The sequence below is a fragment of the Poecilia latipinna genome, unplaced genomic scaffold, assembly GCF_001443285.1.
Source record: "Poecilia latipinna isolate Pla-1442-1.1 unplaced genomic scaffold, P_latipinna-1.0 Scaffold1661, whole genome shotgun sequence".
Taxonomy (NCBI): domain Eukaryota; kingdom Metazoa; phylum Chordata; class Actinopteri; order Cyprinodontiformes; family Poeciliidae; genus Poecilia; species Poecilia latipinna.
The window spans coordinates 41987-56327 of NW_015114277.1; the positions used below are offsets into that span (position 1 = coordinate 41987).

General features: G+C 38.3%; 1 protein-coding gene across 1 annotated transcript in view; it reads right to left on the minus strand.

Moving 5' to 3' along the window:
- Positions 1 to 14341, minus strand: part of col18a1a (collagen type XVIII alpha 1 chain a) — a 45672-nt gene that overhangs the window by 14901 nt on the left and 16430 nt on the right. Inside the window, exons 3-6 of the mRNA XM_015059829.1 lie at positions 10074 to 10154; positions 8470 to 8541; positions 2796 to 2865; positions 210 to 325 (exon numbers count right to left, since the gene is read on the minus strand). Coding sequence (XP_014915315.1) covers positions 210 to 325; positions 2796 to 2865; positions 8470 to 8541; positions 10074 to 10154 — 339 coding nt within the window. The remainder of the gene's footprint in view (positions 1 to 209; positions 326 to 2795; positions 2866 to 8469; positions 8542 to 10073; positions 10155 to 14341) is intronic.

The following is a 14341-nucleotide window of genomic DNA, read 5'->3' on the forward strand; positions in this document are numbered from 1 at the left end:
TTGATTTTTATAACAAAGTGAATCAGTTTTTTCGTTCTACACTTTTTGTGTTCTTGCCATTGAGAGGAATTTCAATATTATTTATTTCTGTACCAGTTTTGCTTGTTGACTTGTGTATGGAAAAGTTAAAAACTGGTGTAACTGCAGCTCCGTATTTTTCCTCTGGAAGGTGATTTTGGATAAGAAATGCTCCGTTTTGTCTGGCCGACCTTTAGTCCGCGGATTCTCCCTTGGGAGCCGGAGCCTGCGTCTCCCTTCGGCCCCGTCGGGCCCCGATCTCCTTTCTCTCCTCTGTCGCCTTTTTCTCCTTTAGCAGCGACTGCACCTGGAAAGCATATCCACAGGACACATCCATTAACATCCTGATGAAAACCTCATAGATGATGAACGACCGCATCCCAGAGAAAAACAAACGATCCCTGATCCCAGAAGGAGAAAGGGAAGGAAGCAGGATTCCTGCTGTAATTCTGTCGTTTAGAGGCCAGGTGAAGTGGAGGTACATCTCCCACTTGCCTGCGATTTGACCCAATTTGACCCGACATGCTTGATATCCCGATGAATGAGTCACTTTCAGTAAGTAAGGTGTGAAACGCAGCCTGCTGCTCCAAGGAATGAATTCTGGAAACATGACTGAGGGTAAATGTCGGGTTATCAGCTACAGACGTCTCTGCAGCGTGAAATAAACTGATGCCACCTCCTGGCTTTAATGACCTACTTTAAAACATCAGTTCAGCCAAAATGGTTTTCAGAATCTTCCTCCATGCTGACCCTTTTTTTCTTTAAATCAACATTTTAAAGTAGGCCAATATATATATTTTTAAGCAGCTAACAGAATATTCAATTTTTGTGCTAACTTAGCCTATGGTGAAGTTAGCAAAAGCATTGTTGGTTGTGGTGTCTGTTTCCTCTTGACAGTGCCCCATATCAGTGGTGGGCACAGCTCCGCTAATCTGCTAAGGTGCTAATACTGGAGCTAACGTACTTGGCTGTTTGGTAAACTTTCAGTTGAGTAAAATTCTTTTGAATTTTAGTTATTGACCGTTAAGAATTCAAGCTGTTAGCCTTCATTCAAAATAAGAGCATTTATGCTCTTATTTTGAAGGGAATAAAAAGTGTTTACTCTTTCCTTTAAGTCAAGACTAAAACCCACCTGTTTAGAGTTGCCTTTGATCAGTAGTAACTGGAATGTTGCTCATCATATTTGCATTTGCTTGATGATGGCATTTGACAAAACGTGTTATTGCTTGTTTCGTAATTGGTGACTGACACTTTGAATGCCGTGTTGTTGAAATGTGCTCTACAAATAATCTTGCGTAGTTGGACCAAAAGAGAACTTGATTTTTTGGTCCAACTACGCATTCACACCTCCTTAAACGAACCGTACATTCAAGACAAATGCACTAGAGTTGGATTAAGCGGACCAAACAGGGCTGGTATGAATGTACCCTGAGCATCTAGAGTGGGAAAAAAGGTAGAGAGGCATGAAAAAATGTCAGGTGTCATAAAATGTTCTTGGCAAGAGTGAAAATAAAGGTTTTCCAGGCAATAGTGAGACCAGAGATGTTTGGTTTAATGACAGAACCAATGAGGAAAAGACAGGAGGCAGAACTGGAGGCTGCAGATCCCAATCTGTTGAGGTTCTGTTTGGTAGTGACAAGCATGGATGGGACCAGGAATCATCAGAGGGACAGCTCATGGTAGATGCTTTGGAGACTGAGATGGCGTGGACATTTTCAGATGGTTATATCTGCAGAATGGGTGCTAAGGATGGAGGCGGGGCAGAGAGGAAGACCCAAAGAGACATTAATGGATGTGGAGAAACAGGAGATGAAGTCAGTGAGGACAAAGAGGACAGGACTAAGTGGAGACAAATGATTCACTGTAGCAAAAGAAGAATTTGAGCTTTTTCTTCTTTCTCTAAGCCCATCTTTATTTATTGCAGTACTCGTATTGTCCACTAGATGGAGACATTTATCAGTCAACGTGTTTTCATGTCCTCTGATCTCTCGGTTCCCTTTAAAGACCCAGAAACACAAAACGTTTCCGTCTGTCCCACGATGTGACTTGATGCTAAAGTTTATCTTTAGAGCCACAAATGTACTGTGGAGTATTAGGATCAGAATAAGAGATTTGTTCTGAAGTTATGAGTACAAGTTCCTAATATTATGATGATTAAGTAATTTTAGCAGAATAAGGGCACAGCATTACTAAAATGAATCAGTACCAAGGTATGAGTTCACATAATGCTCAGCATCATTATTTTTTTAATATAATTTTATGTGTTATAAAATTGCTTAATTCTACTAATATTACGTTTCTATCCTGGTAACGTTACGTTTTTCTCGTATTATGACTTTATTCTAGCATCAGCACAACTCTTGAATTATGTCTATTGTTGTAATAATATGATTTTATTTTGGTAATATTCTGACTTTTTGTATTAGTTCAACTTAAGTTACTTGACTTTATTCTGGTAATATAACTTATTTTCATATTACAATTTTTTTTCTAGTATTACTGCAACTGTATTCTCCTGCTATTACGAATATGAGTCATAGTATTTTTGTAATTTTGACTTTTTTCCTGTAATTGTTTTTTTTTTCTTAGCCTGACCCTAGTTTTCCGTCGTGTTTACATCTCCAAAAGTGAGAATCCTTAAGTTCTTTAATAATAACTGACAGGAAACAGCAGATCCAACAGGGTTAAATGTGAAATGTTCAAATTTTATACAAAAATTTAACTGATCGAGTGTGAAAAAACATAAAAGTAAATGAAGAAATCATGTGAAATGTTACCCGTTTGCGCCATCTGCGCTGGCCGCTCCAGCGGCGGCTGTTGAATTGGAGGAAGAGACTCATCGGCTGTCTGCAGAGAAACAGCAGATCCCAATTTAAATTTAAAACCTGCAGTGATTTTGCTCCATTTTCTCCATCTGTACCTCCCACTGAGAAAAGCTTTTATAAACAACGCTGCATCATGGGAAAGAGTTTCTCCCTGTAAACATTAATCACAAGCCCAAATGAGTCATGTTCTACAAACTGCTTTAATGTTGGGAGACTGGAAGTGAGTTCTGCTTGTGCAAACGATCCCAAGCTTCTCACAACACAGTGTGCCGCCTGTTTTCATTCATTTGCGGCTAATTTGCTCTGCATATTTTGAACAGCTTTACTTTTACCTAGCTGAGGCTGTGAAGGTGAAGTCATCAGATACTAGAATAAAACCTCAAATATAGAGAAAGTTAACATCTTCATTAGATTTTTATTCTTTAAGCTGAAAAACAAATCCTTTGTAGAAAACATGCAAAATGTGGAAAAAATATGTTTTTAATGCTTTACTGAAGCATCCTTTGGTTCATTTTTAGCATTCATTCTTTTTATTTGGAGTTTTTCTTCTGAAGTCAGATTTCCCATTCCGACCATCTCTGGTTACGACTTGTAAGGTCAACTTAACATTTCAATATGGCTGCTTCTCACATCAATAGTAATAAGTTGTGGCAGAAGAAAGACAGAAAGTGGGGCTAAAATCAGTTACATGCAGCGCCTGCAACTCTAAACAGAACAATTTGAAAATGATGTTTGCTTAGAAAAAGTAAACCTTGAGATGGTTAGTAAGAGATACTGTTAGCTCTAGACAATTGTATTAGCTGTAGCTAATGGTGTTAGAAATAACTAATGGTGTTAGCTCTAGCTAACAGTGTTAACTCTAGTTAGTAGTGTTAGCTCTACCTAACGGTGTTAGCTCTAGCTCATAGTGTTAGCTCTAGCTCATAGTGTTAGAAATAACTAACGGTGTTAGCTCTACCTAACGGTGTTAGCTCTAGCTCATAGTGTTAGCTCTAGCTCATAGTGTTAGCTCTAGCTCATAGTGTTAGCTCTAGCTAACAGTGTTAGCTCCAGCTAACAGTGTTAGCTCTAGCTAACAGTGTTAATTCTAGTTAGTAGTGTTAGCTCTAGCTAATAGTGTTAGAAATAACTAACGGTGTTAGCTCTACCTAACGGTGTTAGCTCTAGCTAGTGGTGTTAGCACTACCTAATATTGTAAACAGTAGACCACAAGCCAATCATGTTTGTTTCAGATGTTTAAAGGTGCATGAAAATGTAAAGGCAGTTTTCCTCAATCCAGATGTTTTCATTAGCTTCCACCACCTTGACTTGTTTTTCTACATTTTTTCTTTTGTTAGTAGAATAATGTAGGATATTTGTCCCATAAAGGAGTTTAAAGATAAATCCTTGTGCTTCTCCATAATAAAACATGGCATCTTAAAGAATATAGTTGCTTTCAACAAGTATAATTCTTTGACCTCTGATAGCTCTGTGTGAGTAGAATGATTAAAAATGCATTTGGAAATTTGTGAAATTAAAGTCGACAATATGTTTCATGACATGTTTGCCACAAATGATTTGTAATTTTTCAGAGAAATCATCTAGAACATAAAAAAGGCAGCGGTGTTATGAATGTTGTAATGCTTGAAACAGTTTCGGTGTGATTTGTTTTCCCTTTGATTCTGCTCGCACCGCAGAGCATATCCGTCATAACGTGTGGATTGTTGGAGTCGTTTGGCTCCTGTTTACTCTCTGAAATCACTCTGTGGTCGCTCCAGTCAGCCAGCCTATAAACGCATCAGGCCTGAGAGAGGAAATGAGAACAACAGAAGCAGATTTCTTCACTTTGTTTCTGAAAACCTCAGATTGTTCCCTGTGGGATAAAGACGGGAGCGTGTAGAAACGTTCAGGAGGCGGAGGAAATGAGGACCACCCGCAGGTTTGATGTGATGATAATTAACTGTATTTCTCAGCAGGAAAACATCCTCCGCTCTCTGTTGCACGGCATTGATTGACCTGAGAATCCTTGCAATTTCAACTTGATTTATGGATTATTGTGATAAAGAATGGCCTGATCGCTTAAACCATCCGTCATGGCTGCTAACGACAGGTTGCTTAGCGTTGATGGATTTCTAGTCAGTGAAGATATTGTGCCTCCACAGCCGCTAACACGGGGTTAGCTCAGTGTTTGCCCTCTGGAGAATGGAAACACTGCAAAAACACAAAATGTTACCAAGTATCTTTGGTCTAGTTTCTGGTGTAAACATCTTAGTACGCTTGAAATAAGACAGAACTAACTTACAAGGTAGTTTTCAGATTATTTTAATTCAATAATAAAAAAGTAGTCACTCCATTACTTCAACATTTTCTCTTAAGTGAAATAATTTGCCAGTGGAAGTAGTCATTTTTTCATCAAAATTAATGAATTATTGACTTAAAATAAGCTCCTGTTTCTTGTTGAAAAGAATCTTGTAAATTAGTTTTTACACTAGAAACTAGACCAAAAATATTTGGTAAGATTTGTTGTTTTGTACAGTGAAGGCCTGTTAAAATATTGGTCCAGACGTTTAGAAAATGTGGCACCAGAGGTTTGCATTGTTTTGTTTAACTCAAGCATTAAACCAGTCAGAGAATGGAGCTCTTTTGGGTGAGGACAGATTTCAGTCGTCTCCTGTAACATTTTCCAAGGTTGGGACAGACAAGAGGAGCTATTTCCATCAGTTTGACCAAGAAAGTGAACTCTGGTTCGCCTACAAATCTCGGTTTTGGTTTGGTTGAACTCTGGTGTGGATCAAATGCATGTGGACACAAAGCAGACCGGAGACGGCTCCAAAAAAGGAAGTGGACTACAGTGCAGGAGCAGTCTGGGTAAATACAACCAAAACAAACATCCTAGCCTATCACTAGCGGGCAAAATGGGTCCTAGTCCGGCCTTGTTCCTGTTACTCACTCATGGCTTCAGCAGTAGACAGTTTATATGAGGAGCTCCGGACTTCTGAGGACCGTAATTGTTACACTGAAGATTATTTAAAAAGTATTTCTTAAAGGTGACCGATTATGTTTTATACAAAACATGTTAATTGCATTTTTTGTACAAAATTATTCTTAGACAATTAGGTTTTAGTCTGACAGGTTCTGCCTCTATTGAACTGTTTAAGGGCCTCTATCACTAAATCCAAATAAAATGCTACTGGCCACGCCTCCACCCCCCCAATTCAACGTTTACACTCGCAGGGGAAAATTTCTGCAAACAGATGCAGAGTTATATCACTGTACATCTTTAAAAAGCAGAAGTGGAGCCTTCTGCACAACTAGCAAGAATGCAGTAAGTGTTTTTTCAACATCTAAATACTTGCCTTGTCCAGCAACCATTGCACAGAGCATACAGCAGTAAAACTAGCTGACCAAACGTGCTGGAGCTCAGCCCCGGACGTAATTCTGCTGGGGTTGCTAGGTAACGGGACGGAATGCCACTGGGAATGGCAGGTAACCAGATGGAACTCTGCTGGGGTTGCTAGGTAACGGTGGAATGTGACTAAATAATCAAACTAAATTTTCCTGACACCACAAAACATTAACTTTTTGTCAAAAACAGCTGACTTTTTTTAAGCACTTGGACTTAACTGTTTTTAGGAGCAGTTGAGACCCAAATGGAAGCAAAATGTGAATTGTGGATAATAGGTCCCCTTTAACACTGGATTTCATTCCCATCTCTTTACAAGATGTTCTGTAAAAGTAGCAGCAATCGTTAAACCTGAAACCTGATGCCTAACGGGGGGAGCTTGATCTGGCAGTGACCCATTAAAGACTTGCTCTGCCATCCATCCATCACGGTGGATTCCAGGAAGACAGAATGGAAAGTCTCACCTCTGCTCTCCGCCTCCGACGGCTCGCCGCCTGGACTTGCCTCTTAATTGCAAGGGTTGGACGAGCGGGCAGAGGATGAGACGGGACGTGTGAACAGATCCTCATCAGATGGAAAAACATTGGCAGGTGGACATTAAAACGCCAGCTGTTTCCCCAAACATGACATTTTCATACAACATGCTGATTAATAAATGTCTGGAGGAACGAAAGAGAAAAAAAAAATCCTCGTAAAAGTTGCTGAAGACGAGACTTCCGAAATGAACTACCTGACCTCAACCTCAAACTCCACTTTGTTGGTTCCTGAAGGCACGTTGATGGGGAAACCAGTGGAAATACCAACGCCTGGAGGCGGCGGGAAGCCTCCGACTTGGATCGGATTGGATCCAAATTGACATCTGGTTTTTCTGACTCCTCTGTAACTGTAAAAGCACTGCGCTCACTTGAACTGGCTGGAAGCTGCAGCACATCTTAGCCTTGGTGTCAAAATGCAAGGGATAGAAAGCAGAAAGAGGAAAGCTGAGGAGATAAAGAAAAGAAGAAGTGGATAAACTCCCTGAAAGTGACGTGACAGCGTGAAGAATGCTGGACACGGCCACTTCTAGCTTTATTGGGGCGCCTGGGTTATCCAACTACAATGAAGAGATTCATAATCCTTTAGATGGTCCATAATCTATTACATTTTGCAAGCCAGACAGTTAAAATTACAAACCTAAATTAAACTGAACTATGTAAACTATAATACAAAGAAAAGAGCAATACTTTATACATTACTCTGACAGATCATCAGTAGAGCAGGTTTCTAAATGAGCTAATCAACCATCGCAGTGTTAGATTAGCTAATGGCAGCGGTAGCTAATCTACCACAGCGATCATTTATTAGTAATCATATTATAAATATCAAACCTGAAAATTTGAACGTGTAATGAACCAAATGTTCTGTTTGTGTGGGAAATGTTTGCATGTAATTTTTGGTATTGAATCCTGATATGTTAGTGGAGCTGTTGTCAGTCAATTGCTATGGAAACGGGCCTGTGTGTAGCATAGCTGATGCAGAGAGTTGTGGTTTTGAGTTGTTCTTCAATGGTTTTTCTGCGTTTCCCCCCCATGCTGTGGCACACTTCACTCCACTAAACTTTATCTTCAGGTTCCATTTTAAGACTCGTTAGAATGGATTATGACGGGAATTTTTGGCGCTCTGTCAAAATGACAGACATGAAGAAACTCCAGCAGAGTTAATTTTTGGAGTTTGTCTGCCTTATCTTTAATTTTTACTCATATAAAAGATGTAATAAATATATGAGATTGTAACAGACAAAGACAGGACATCTTAATTTTCCTCAGATGAAGCTGAACATCTCAGGAAGGAGCAGTTGCCGAGTTAGCATAAAGCAAGAAACATCCCTGATCTGGGGAGTTTGAGGAAAGTTTTAGAAGAAAATTCCAGTTCCTAAAACTTCCTGAATGAAAAAATCCAGACGAAGCTCGATTTCCAGGCATCAGCTCTGCAGTTTTTAATCTTCCCTCAGGTATGAGTGTTTATCCACTTAAACAGAGTAACTCGAGGCTTCGCTGAAACATAAAACACAGCTCTGCTCTTCACGTTTTATGTCTAAGAAATACAGGCATGGCTGGGTGAACTGACGGATTTCCCCCTTTGCAGCAAAGTGCTTTCATGTAATCCCTCCTAACATCCGAAGATTAATTTTTAAACTGAATCTTTCAGGATAATAATTCAGTTTAAACAGAAAAATAGGAGAGTCAGAAAATCACGTTTTCATACCGTCTGTTGAGGTTTCTCACTGAAAGGTTTTGGCCGTCTGGTTTCTTCGTAGCCACTTCCTTCTCCTGAAGCCTGAGGAGACCAATGAGAAAAAAACATTATAGATGTTTTTAATCTAAACATTGAAACTCTGTTAATTTATCATTAACTCACTAAAAAGTAAACTTATAATAGCCGTTGCAGATAATTAATTCAATGTGTATTCAATTATTTAATGGTTTCTGTTCCTGGGCTTCAACACTATGAAGTGTGAAATTTGATGGTCGAGTTTGACATGATGACGCTTTTTAATAATTTAATGACATTTAATAAATTAATTGTCTGTTGGGCATTTAATTGTTTAATTACTTTATGGTACACTTCATAAATACATAATTTATTGATGAGATTTTGTCCTTTTTGAGCTTCCATAACAATGTGGACTGACAAGACAAAAGTGGAACTTCTTTGGAATGTTCAATGCTTTACATTTGGTGTGAAATTAACCCAGCATGTCAGAAACAGAACACCAGACTTAAATATTTATTCCATTATATATTGGCATTATTATTATTATTATTTAATTTTGTTCCTCCATACAAATTACTTTTAAGATGTTTTTAGATGAATGTTGAAAATTTTTCTGCAGTGAAAAACCTTTTTTTTCTGATGTTAAAATTTATTTTATCATCTTTCTCAATTACATATTTAATTTTGTCCCTTTTTGGCTCTCCATACTGATCATTTTGTAAAAAGTATTATTTCGCTAACTGAACTATTTTTCTAGTCTTTACTTTATTTCTTAATGACAATTTATCACCTTCCTAAAATAATGAAGTCATTTTTTTGCCAAGGTTATTTTTGTTTGTTTTGTTTTTTTCTGGCTAAATCATCTTTTGGGAAAAAATGACCTGGGCTGTTATTTTACGAAGATGACTGTTATTTAATTTTTGTCCCTTGTGTCCCTCTAGACAGATAATTATATGAATATGAATTATTTGTTTAGATTGAAAAACTTCTACATTTTTCTAAATTACATATTTAATTTAGTCCCTTTTTTCTCTCCATACTTATTTTTAAGATGTTATTTAGGTGGATGTGAAGTTTTTAATTTTTTCACATTTTTCTTTTTTAATCTTATTTTTTCTGTTACCAAAATTGATTTGATTCCTTAATGACATATTTTTTTGTTTTGTCTGTTTTTACAGATTATTTTTAAGATGTTTTAAGTAAACGTGAATAGAAAAACAAAATTTTATTTTTCCTGCTATTAAAATTTATGATGATCTGAAACATTTTAATATGACAAGGAATATCACCCAAAAACCAAAAAATTATATAGTATATAAGTAAAAAAAAAATAATTTGAACCCAGGAAAATATGAGATGATTATAAACATTATTGGCAGATTTGAAAAGATGAACTGAATAAATCTAAAATGTTGCCACCAAGTTCAGGTTAAGCTGCAGCAGATGGTCGTTTTAACACGATTACATCAACAGAAAGATTTCTTTTGAGCAGACATATCTTCCTTAACCTTGTGAAATAAAATATGTAGCATTCCTGCAGAAAATGAAGCGCATACAGCCGTTGATCTGCAGAAATGCGATTATTCGTCGCTCACCATATCGGAGTCATCATCCTCCTCGCAGAACCGCGCTGCGGCGCTGGGGTCTCCCACCACCCGCAGCTCGCTGATGGCACCCTGAAACACACACACACACACACACCGCTGCTGTTTGATCTTCAACGACACGTATAATCACACACACGTTCCTCCGGACGTATAAACAGGGATGTTTGTCGTTGCCGTGGGTTTCCTGACATTCCCAAGGAATTCCCCCTATGTCAGTGGCTCCATTGAATCGTCTGTTTGTGTGAAGTTTTGCTATCTGTACCTCAAACATCCAATCTGCTGGAAGACCTCACACTCGCAGCAGCAGGCGAATCTTCTCTATCAATGAGCCATTAGTCTGTGGAAGAGCTTTCTTTGCAGCCATGTTTGAAGTTGACCGTTTAGGATGTATTGATGTCCAGAGTGAATCATTAAAGGGATTTTACATGAACTGCGTTTGAACTCTCTCATCTTAATGTTTCCAAAGTTCAGATGACCCGGCTCCTTTCATCAGATCTCCTGCATCAGATCTTCAACATAAATCTTCAGATTTGCCTCATGAAAACATTTAAACAGTCAATGTGGCACATTCACTGGTTTTTAATGGAAGTCATATTAAATATATGTTGTAAACATAAGGATTCAGGCCAAACATAATCCAATTAGGACAAAAAATAAATTTGCACAACTGACAGATTTGGGAACTTTTAGAATCAACAAATAAAGTTTAAACCTCCTTTAAATGAATGAAATATTCCCATGTTATCCGTTTTAAAAACAATCCAGGCTTTTCCAGACTTCCATTTTCATATGTTATTATTTTTGGACCTGTAAATGATAACATTGCATATAATTTGGTGGGACTATTTTTTTATGAAGTTTAGTATGTAATAAAGCAATAATGATAAAAGAATATCACCTAACTCCAGGCTGACCATGATAAATATAAACCATTCATGTTTGAGTGTGTGTGTGTGTGTGTACTTGTTTATGTTGCTTTGCTAGGACCTGGTATATTTACATACCTTAAGAGGACTGAAGGCCTTGCGGGGGCCAAAGTACGGTCCTTTTTTATGGTTTTTATGCATGGTGTGAATTAAGTTTAGGTTAAAGTTGGCGTTAAGGTTAAACATAAATGCTGTTGGAACAGACTTTGTACCAAAATCACCTCATAATGTCAAAAAACAGCCTAGTCTTTTTTCAAATTTGCACTTTTTTCCTCATACTGACCTATACTTTAGCTTTTAGACAGGCTAAAAACTAATTCTATTTATTTTCATGCCTTTCAAGACAGTGAATGTTTATAGATATTCTAATTAGTCAGAAGAATTAAGCCAAGTAATGCATAAAGTTTGCAAAACAGCAAATGTTGTGCTGTTTTGCAATAAACAGTATAAAATTTGTTTTATGCTGTTTTAAAACAAATTTCTAAATTGGCACTTTAAAATCTGTCCAGAAAAGTTAACCTATGAGAATCTAAGTGCACCAAACATTAGCAACATTGCTAAATGAAAAGTTAGCTCCAATATTAGCACATTACTGGAAGTCTGTCCACCATTCATCCATTCGTCCAACCACTTGTTCAACCAACATCCATCTGTCCAACCATTTACTCATCCAATTATTTGGTAAGCAAGCCATCCATCCATAAGTTTGTTCATCCTCTGCAGGAATATCTGTATTGAGTAAGGAGTCTGGAAAAGTCTGGAATTTTGGCATGAAAAATGTTCAGAAACTTTTACCGTAGAATGAAGACATTGAAAACATGTCTGTAAAACTGCTTAGTAAATATTCAGTGAATAATAACAGAGCATCTTATCTGAAGCAGTGGAGCCCAATTGCTGAGGTCAGCATTTGTAGTTGGAATACATGTCAGCTGAGTGATGGTAATAAGATTAAAACCTGGAGCTTTGAAAGGCCGGGGGATACAGGCACATGTTTGTCGACCTGTTTCAGAATAATGGATCACATGAGAGTCATCAGATTCACATATTTATTATGGCAACAGGAAATCAAAAAAGTTCAGTCTCATCACTGCAGGAATTGTATTAGATCCTGTTCCAACTTTGGTCTAATGCGGCGTTCAGACCGAATGCGATTTGAGCGACAGGGGCGTCAGGTTTACATCCGACGAAGGAGTTTTAAAATCTAACTTTTCCTGCTGGATCTGGAGCGTCAAGCAATCAAAAAGACTTCTCTATGTGGCGTAGTGGCCTGTAGGTGGTGTCCTACCAGGAGATGCAGGCAGCGATACACGTTAGCAGGTTGTTAAACTGGCCTCTGTTGAGACGAAAATAGTCCTGATAGAAACTCCTGACAGTGCCAAGCTAGGTTGTGGAACTCGCCAAACTCTCAACACCTGAATTGTCTGGTGAATTCAAACATGATGCAGAGATTCCCAGTGACATACTCTTAATTTCAGTAAATAAAGCCAAGATGCTCTCTCAATATTTCATTCACCATTGTACAAAGTTACCGGGAGAGGAAATACAATAGCCTAATTAAAGAGGCTCCTGTGTGCACGCCATTTGACACGAGTCTTGACCAAAATGTCAAGCATTGGACATGTTTTACCAACCTTAAATTTGTCAGGATGCTCCCCTCCAGCCTGGCCCACGAACACCCCAGACCCTGACTCCAGCTCTAGCTCCCCCGCCGATCGCTCCATCCGCATCACCTGCGGCTCCACGTCACAGTTCAGGTACAGCATGGCTTTGTCATCCTTCACAGCAACAGCGAAGCGGTTCCAGGCGTTCGTCATGGACGGCACTCGGAACCTGGCCGCCTCTTTGGACTGCCCGGTGCCGGCCTCGCTGTAGAACAAAATGATGTTCTGCTCCGAGCCCTGAACGGCCGACAGCTTGACGCCAAGGTGCATGACCTGCTGCGAGGAGTCAGTAATGGAGAAGATGATGCCGCCGTCATCGGAGGTGGGCTTCAGGCTGAAGATGAGGGCGAAGTTCCTGTAGAAGGGGTTGGGGAAGTGGGCGCGGGCCAGCTGGCCCGTGGCGGACTCTGGGCCGAACAGGTAGGCGGGGCTGTTGTCCGGGCCATCCACCTCCTTGATGTTCTCTGGAGGAGGATCGCCGATCAGCTGCAGCAGCGTCACGCCACTGTCTTCTGGAAAACACAAACAGGAAGTCAGTCTGGAGTCTGATCAGACATAATGCAACTTTATACTGCTGATATTACTACTTTATTCTGGATTATTACGACTTTATACTGGATTATTACAGCTTTTTTGGGGCACTACATTTTTCTCATGTCATCACAACTTTGTCTTATGACCTTTTTTCTATTATAAATTTTTGTTCATATTACTATATTCTCCTAATCTTATGGTTTTATTGACATTATTACCACTTTATTCTAGTAATATATCTTTAATTTCATTATGACTTTGTTCTCATTATAATGTGGTTTTATTCTCATAACAGTATGACTATTCCAGGGTTNCCCCCAATGTGTTATAAGCCTGATGAGCCACCAGGCTTTTCTTGACCCCCCACGAGGCTAAGCATCCTTTTTTAATTTATTTTAATACACCAGTAATAGTGACAGCAAAGAGGAGTTAAGCTATGTTTATATATAATAAAACATCAGCAACCTTTAGCAGACGATTATCTAGTTAAAAAAGATTGACATTTTATTCTACATACAAAACCTACAGAAAGACTAATTTTATTAAGTGCACTGCTATATTTTCTTTGTTGTTGATGTTTTATTTCCACAATTTTGTCATTTTTTTTACATTTTTAACACAAAAACACAGTGGGGCAATTGGTGGACTTCCATAGCACTCCTACCACCAGGCTTGGCTAGTTTTCTGAGGGAAAACCTGTATTATCTTATTATTAATCTTGTATAATTACGACTTTTTTGTTGCATCACTTTTTTCTAATTTTATTACAAATTTTCTTTGTGTTAGCAATTTATTCTCATAATAATGACTTTAATATGGTATTATACTATTTTTCTCGCATTATGATGGTATTCTTGTGTAACCGCCTTTTTCTGGTAATTTTATGACTATTTACATATTTCTATGACTTCATTCTCATATGACTATTCTGGTAATATTGCGACTTTAATCACGTATTATTACTTTTTCTATATTTTTAAAGCATTATTCTTGTAATATTCTGACTCTAATCTTGTATTAGTACAACTTTATTGTAATATTCTGACTAATCTCGTGTTATTATGACTGTATCTTCACACAAGTTTTCTCATTATTTTGTGACTTGACTGAGACGCCGTTGTCTGGAGAACAGAAA